Source organism: Cyphomyrmex costatus, unplaced genomic scaffold, assembly GCF_001594065.2.
Source record: "Cyphomyrmex costatus isolate MS0001 unplaced genomic scaffold, Ccosl1.0 scaffold43, whole genome shotgun sequence".
Lineage (NCBI taxonomy): Eukaryota > Metazoa > Arthropoda > Insecta > Hymenoptera > Formicidae > Cyphomyrmex > Cyphomyrmex costatus.
The window spans coordinates 2,183,021-2,191,211 of NW_017278534.1; the positions used below are offsets into that span (position 1 = coordinate 2,183,021).

General features: G+C 32.7%; 1 protein-coding gene across 1 annotated transcript; it reads right to left on the bottom strand.

The window, feature by feature from the left end:
- Positions 1-5,737: 5,737 nt before the first annotated feature.
- On the bottom strand, positions 5,738-7,417 carry LOC108777307 (organic cation transporter protein). Its single transcript, XM_018544147.1, has one exon. The coding sequence runs from the start codon at positions 7,415-7,417 to the stop codon at positions 5,738-5,740; it is 1,680 nt and encodes a 559-aa protein (XP_018399649.1).
- Positions 7,418-8,191: the final 774 nt, after the last annotated feature.

Here is an 8,191-nt window from a genome sequence, read left to right on the forward strand (position 1 = left end):
ACACGCACACGCACACGCACACGCACACGCACACGTATACGCACACAAGCAAAGTTAATTATACAATTATCAAAAGTCAGTTTATTAGAAAATTATTTAATGTTGAATATCAGAACGCGTTGTGGCAAGAGATAATTGTTGAAAAGTTTCCTTAAGAAGGAAAAAAAATTGTTTTAAAGAAGAAGTTGATTCCTAGTTTAACTGAATTTCGTTGAAATTTAGATCGAGACCTTAGGGATAATTTGTGTATCCGTATATGTATCTGTATATAAATATTCAATATATATTTTATCAACGTATTAAAATAAATTGATGAATATTGCATACATATCCACGTGTTTTTTTATCATTTTATCATATATTTTTTATTTAATTTTGAAAGACGTCACATTGTTTAGCACTGAAAATTTATGTGCATGCGTTGCGTAACTGGAAAAATCATAAAAAATGTTGAATAATTACTTGACGTAGGAAAGAAGTATCTCATTTACGCAACACAAATACTATATATATAAATATCCTCTTTAAGGAAACGTTATGCACGAAGCTGTGCTATTAGTTTATTGTATGTGTATTTTTGTAATTAATAATTCGCGAATTATAATAGACTAGATTTATTTTGCATCGTAGATTTATGTATGTTAAAGTGATTCAGTTAAAAATATCGTTAAATTAACCTTTTAAATTCCGTGAATTTTTAACAAATTTACATGCTTATTTTTTAAACATGAAAATAATTACCTTTAATTTCTTTTCTTTGTAATTATGAATGTGGCACTTTTTAAAAGTATATTTAATTTATTTATAGTCCTTTTATCTTCCATAAAGAATATAATTTCAAAGATTTTGTGTAAAACGGAAAGATTATTTGTTGGTAAATTAAATATGATAATTAGCGTTTGATTAAACGCATAAATATGCTGTTGGACTTACACCTTTTATCTGTAGTTTTCGCGAAGAAATAGAAAAATTATTTTCAATTAGGAAAGAAATGAGATGATCTTAAGATGTTTTAAAACTTTTTCCAATAAAAAAGTCATTCAACTTTTTCTAGTCAGTCAACTTTTCCTAGTCTTCATGTAATCACTATCTCAAACATTTTGTCTTTGGATAAAAAAAAATAAAAATTCGTATGCCTTTTCTAATTAAAAACGATTTGTATATATATAGCATGATGTGTTATATCCTCACTGCTGGTAAATAAGTCATTGGGAATTCGCAATTAGAACACGTCCAACTGTTTTACGGTCCGAAGATGGTATCAATTTAATTAAAGTCTGGCGGCGATAATTAAATCGTGACCATCTCCTTATGAGAAAATTTATCATGATATACCAAATAATGCGCGAATATTAAACGATTTAATATTTAATATGGTGTAAGCTGAGAAAAATAATTAAATAAAAAATAAAAACAAAAAATTTGGCAATATCAGACATTTTACTAATGTAATAATAATAATTTAGATTTAATATTGCAATTAATAGTGAACTTAATTTGTTCAATTTGCAAACTAAGATCAGTTTTGATTAAATAATTTTTTGTAATCAATCAGCCTCTTATTTTGAAGATATATAGTAAATATTTATTGTAAAATTTATACAAAATATAAATCAAGATATCAACGAAATTCGCTTCGTGCGTATTGAATCAATCATGGATTTGCTTTTCAATCGACGGAAAGCAAGAGCTCTGTCACAATTGTTGAGAAGAGAGATATTATATGAAAGCATAGTAAAAAAGTTCCTATTCATTCAATTGAAATGACAGCGTTTTCACCGAACTTTGTCTAAGAAATTAAAATTTAAATTAATATGATGGTCCCCAAAAAAAACATTTAAATTAGAAAAAAAATATTTATTGCTTCGTAGTTTTTCAAAGTTATATTTTCGACGTTTAATACAATAGCAATTCTAAATTTATGGTATTAAATATATAATAATTGATCTCGGTAATTATAAGTTTAGAGAAAGACATTTATACAACGTTATCATAATTTAAGACTAAATCAAGTTTAACGTAATATATGATAATAATTCCTTATTTGTTATTTAAAACATTTTACGAAAGTCCCAGAGAAATGTTGTTTGCAAACTATTCAGCAAAACTATTTCTGAAATTATGGGATTGAATATTGTAGACCATTATGCAGAAGTCAAGCTTTCGACACAGAGTGATCGCGAAAGATTGGAGGATTTCAATTAACTTGAACTAACAGCTTCGAAGCTATTCGATCGTTATTGATTGCAGGGAACACACCCGTCTTGCATTTTGCGCTCTTCTATTTGGACGTAAACTTGGAGGACAGCAGCACTTCCGAGGGATTCAATCCTACGGGAGATCGAATTTGCGGCAGCGTGTTTGACAGAGTTGCGCGCGCTGGTGCAACGTTTTCTGCGATTTAATGGGTGAGAACAGAGCGAGAGTTCAGTAGGCGACGCGCGCTCCCTGTCACCGTGTGTTCCTGTGTACACCCCGGTCTCCAGTGTTCCTTGCGCATGGACCTCATACGCGCTCGATAACGCAGGTGAGTGTACGATCATCAGGGTCGGATTTACATATATAAATTGAAGCTTTACAGCTCACAGTTGTAAGGAGTTGCTTTATTTTCCTGAGGGACACGTCCTACATTCTAAAATATTCGCGCGCATTTATCTGAAATGAGTCCTCCCAGATTCCTCCTAGATGTATAATATATATCTAGATGAACGAATAAATGAATAAAAAATTTTTAATTTTTCTAACACGTTTTATTTACAATAGACGAAATTTATGAATTTCTTAAGAAAATATTGTAATATGATTAATGACAAGATATACACTTTTATTCATAATCTTTTCATTAATTACTATTTTCATTAATTCTATTTTCTTAAAAAATTCATAAATTTAAAGTTATCGCTTTTTTATTTAGATTTTTAGATTTATTAACTTCATTGAGATGTTTATTTGAAAAACTGCGAGCTATTTTCGCGAAACACGAAACAAATGATAGAACGTTTTAAAGATATTTGCAAATTTTATATTTTATAGTTTATTATCGATTTCATTGTTTCCAATTTAGTTGGTTTGAATTCCAAGATTACAGTTTAGAGCTGCAGTACAGTTTAATCCCGCCGACACCGGCGACGTTATGTGTGGAATTTCGTGAATTCACGAACGCGGAAGAGTTACAATACCTCGCTAATTTCGCATTTTGCATAAAAGTAATTGATGATGCATACATCGATCGCGTTAAATGTATTGACCATTAATTGTATCGATTTAAATCATCGTGAGGAAAGGGAAACGCGTCCATCATATTGCACAAGTGATTACTCCATGCAGGTTATTTTTAATCGTTGAACAACCAGGGAGACACATGCGGAAAAACTTGCCGTCAGCGTTGCGTCGTAACTTGCGCATAAATTATAAGTGTATAAATTATAACGCCTTAGATTGTACTCTTCTTCGAATAGTTTATCTACAAAATGCACCGGCGAAATCTCGTAAAGCTCGCCGTGACACTGCGAATCAGAAACTTTAAGGCGAGAAGCGCATATCTTAGATATGCTTAGCTGGTGATGCGTGATACATTTTGACGAGATTTATAGTAAGAGAATAAATTTACATTGTTCAATTATTATTTTTATCAATTTATGATGTAATGATTTTTAATTTATTAAAAAATAATGTTTGATACAAATTGACTGAAATCAGAATATAAACATTCACGTCTTATTATATTGTATATAATATCATATTGTATATAATATAATTTAATCTTCGATAACTTGGATAGCTTTCGAGTTTTATTTGCATACGAGTTTATAATATCATCCTTTGAGTAATTTAATGAGAGTTTGATAAAGGTATTTAAATGAAATATAAATAACGAGAATATTTAAAAGTAAATTTATTTTGTAAATAAATTTACAAAATAAATGCAAAATAAATTTCTTAAATAAAACTTAATGTGGTATAATATAATATCAATTATAAAATAAACTGATTAAGAAGGAATCACATGTTCTTTCTATGACAACTTGAAGTGAACGAGAACTTTATGAAATTTTCTAAAGAGACAAGACCTTTTCCTACTATCGTCAATTTTGTATATGGTAAAAAAATCTACGGATAACAAGACGTGACCATTTTTCAAACTTTATGATTGGAAAAGCGTTGGACCGGGCGACAAACTTTTTCCATTAGCTAGGAAGAAAGGGGTGAGTTGGCGGTTTCATCAGAACCGAAGATCTCTCGCGTCCTCCCGGAAGATCTTCTCTGAATTGCATCCTCGCCATTAGGATCATAGTGGGCTCTAAAATTCTCCGCGTCCTTCCCATTATCTCGCATAACCCTCAACTTGGTTGGTTCTGGTCGGTTTATCTCACCGAAGGTAGCGAGATAAGTCGGGGTTGTCAACAAATTTATTCCCTCGTTGACACTCTCTCTCTCTCTCTCTCTCTCTCTCTCTCTCTCTCTCTCTCTCTCAGATTATTCTAGCGTTTTATAAGGATTTTATGGCAAGCAAGAAGGGGGATTGCAGCTAAAATCTTTAATCACTTCTACCGTGGACATTTACGTGTAGTAAAAATCCGATGAGTTTTATAAAAAAATGAATAAATTTTGTATAGAAAAAGTAATCGTTAAAGTTTAGTTTTTAATAAAAGTACTATTTAAATATTTTTACTAACCACATAATCGTTCTACGTTTAAATAATTTCATCTTCTAGGTTTTGAAAGTATATATATATTGAATATTTTCTATATATGCGTATAATTTTATAAAAATTACAATAATTGGGTTACAATGAAATGTCGCTTATAAAAAAATATTGTTTTATCACATTTTGTATGTATATATTCATATTGTCGGCATTAAAAATCATTATGCGGCATTAAAAATGAAGAAAGACACGGCGATAACCCGCAAACCTTCTCGCATAATTGAAGAAAATACCCGTGAAAGCCTCGAAAGCGTATTCATATTGTTATTACTTTTAAAATTTTAGAAAAATTTTTTAATTATATGTATATATATATATACATGTACAATATACATTTATAAATGTATATATGTGTAATTATTATTATTAAAAAATTTTAGAAAATATTTTTTACTTTTTTTATAAAAATAAAGAATATAATATTGTTAATTAATTTAACTAATTTTATGCAGTTACAAAAAGTGACTTTTCACTCTTTCTTTGTATGTACATGATGTATAAATCATTACTAAATATCTTCTTTTTAGTAAAGAATTGTGTGTATCACTTTGCTGAGCTCTAATTTCCAAGAATATAAGTATTTCTAATTCTGAATATATTTCTGATACTGCAGCGTATCTATGAGCATATTACCGAGGGGGTAACCATTATCTGAAATATTGTCCCACTGATTACATGATTACATTTTATTTCATACAATTTTATCTAATTATAAATAATGTTCTTTACTATATATAAAGTCATTTGATAAAATAAATAATTTTATGTAATATTACATAATAATTTTTCGTGATTGCATATGTAATTATTAAATTATGCATGAGAATTTTATATGAATTTTGCAATGATTTTAGGGACACTGTTCCATGATTATAAAATATTAAGTTATCTCCTCGATATCTACGCAATAATTTCATGACTTTGAAATCAAAGTGTGACTGATGTTTATCAGCATATAATAACTAAGTATTAACAACTAAGTTGAATTAAAAGCACTCTAGATGAATTTTCTAAGGCGATATCGTTGTTTATATATCGTTTAACTTCTCCTTTTCGTCTTTCTCGGATATCTTGTCCATCGTGACTTCGCTCATGGCAGCTTTCGCGCTTCCGCCTATGCAGGTGGTGAAGCAGGTATCACCTTTACCAAAGTTCTCGCCGTCCTCGATAGACTCCGGCATCGATTGGTTTAGCGTTTCTGGTAGATAGAGCGCCAGAAAACCCGCTACCAGAGCGACTAAGCCAAAGAGTACGGCTGGTACTCGTGCGTTCAGCGAGTCCAGCAAGAAGATCATGGGCGTAAGAGAGCCGCTGAGACGCGCACACATGGAACCAATACCGAGCGCCGTATTTCTCACCACCGTGGGGAACAACTCGGCTGTGTAATTATACACTACTGCGAACGAACCGGCTATACAACACTTACCCACGAGTACTATCGTGACCGTAGCTATGGCCACTAGGTCGCCAGTCGTGCCGGTGATGATGGCGGCACAGATGCAACACACGCCGGCTATCATCATGAACGAACTGATTAGACATCTTCTACCGAGGCGATCCATAGTGAATATTATTAAAATGTATGCTGGTACCTCCAGCACGCCACTGAGGAATAGCATGAGATATGGATTGCCGACGAGATTGCCCATGTTAAGCGTCAGTCCGTAATAAGCGATCGAATTGGCAAACCAATTGAAGCAGATGTTTAGACTCTTCTTACGGAGATTCGGCGTTTTAAAGAGATCCAACGCGCCGTGTGATTTATTCTCCTTGGTTTCCTGTTGTACTTTCGATTTACTGATCAGTTTGGCAGCATTCACGTGGACGTCGCTGCCGTTTACCTTTAAGCCTTTCTGTACAATGATAATTGCTTCAGCGGCACGATTGTGTGCCCACAGCCATCTAGGTGATTCGTCCATTAGCCACCAGTGACCAAGCAGAATTACGCTGTGCAAACCATACACGATTTGGAGCCACATACGATCTTTGAGTACAATGCCCCATGCAGACACCAGTACGAAACCCGCGGCAAAGATCAATTGGAACAATACGCCGCACACGGTCCTTCTGGACGAACCCACCAGTTCCATCGTTAACACGAATCCGGTGATGTACGAGCCGGCGGAACCAAAGATACCATAGAGAAAGCGTATTGTCAGAAAGATATAATAGTTATTTATTAGAGCGACCAATACTCCGAGCACTAATTGTGCCACGGCAGACACGTAGAATATGATCTTCCTGCCATATTTGTCTGCCATGCTACCGAGGGTGACCGCACCTACAAACACACCGAACATGTACGAGGATTGCGCCGCGGCGCCCATCCAACGTCGCGAGCAAACAAAGTTCCACTCTATGCCGCGTGATGACTGGAAGTATGTTGTGTCATAGGTCCACGAGTCGCATTCCTGGATGATGTTGTCGTGATCCAGATAGTGGCAGCTATCCAGATTACGTGGAAGAGGCACGTCTGAGTTGTTCCAATTATGAGTAGTAAAATTGAACAGCTCCTTGGTCAATGACACGTTCACCTTTGGGATGTTGCAGTGGTGCGCTGGTACCGCCGCCACTGTCAGTAAAGACAGCATGTGCACACCGGCCGTAAGAGCGGCGAGTAAGTGAAGGCAATGCTGTCGGAATTGATATTTGCCGAATTCACCCAGATGGGACATAAGCTCTTCGAGATCCTTGTCCACGCTCGCCATATTGGTCGTTCGCAATCAGGAAATTTATCTAGATATCTTGCCGGATACTCTTTGTGGCTATTTAAATTGTTGATCGTCCTCGAGTTAGATGCCGCATATGTTTATGCTGAAAGGATATTTACAAATGTAAATTATTCAGCGTGCTTACATCGCGAAATAAAAGAAAATGAATATAGATTTACATTTTATAGGTTTAAATATAATTATGTATTACTATTATGTATTATCAATATACATATGTATATAATTGTATATTTATATATATAATATGTAATACATGTACATGTATACATATGAAATCTCTTATTAAGAATAATATTACATTAATATTTATTAAATACATAAATGAAGTTTCTATTAATGAATAAGGTGACCATGTTGTAGAAATATTTAAAAAAATTAATAAACGTATGCAGATAATATGTATCGATCTATCAAACGAAATGGCAGTCCAACTTAACATTTAAGCATTATGTATATATATAATTTTTGTATAAATTACACACACACACATACACGTATGTTACTATGAATTATGTTCAGAAAGTTATATTAAGTTTAAAATTGAGAAATTTTTTTTCAAATTTATTGAAAATACATGATGTTATAATTTAATAAATTTTCAAATGTTATTTATTAACAATTTTTAATGTTAATTAAATAATTATTAAATATTTCTATGTTTATTACCATCTTTGTTAATATATATTGTATATATAAAAACAATAAATTATGACTTTGAAATAAGACATATACTTTGAAAAAAGTTTGTAT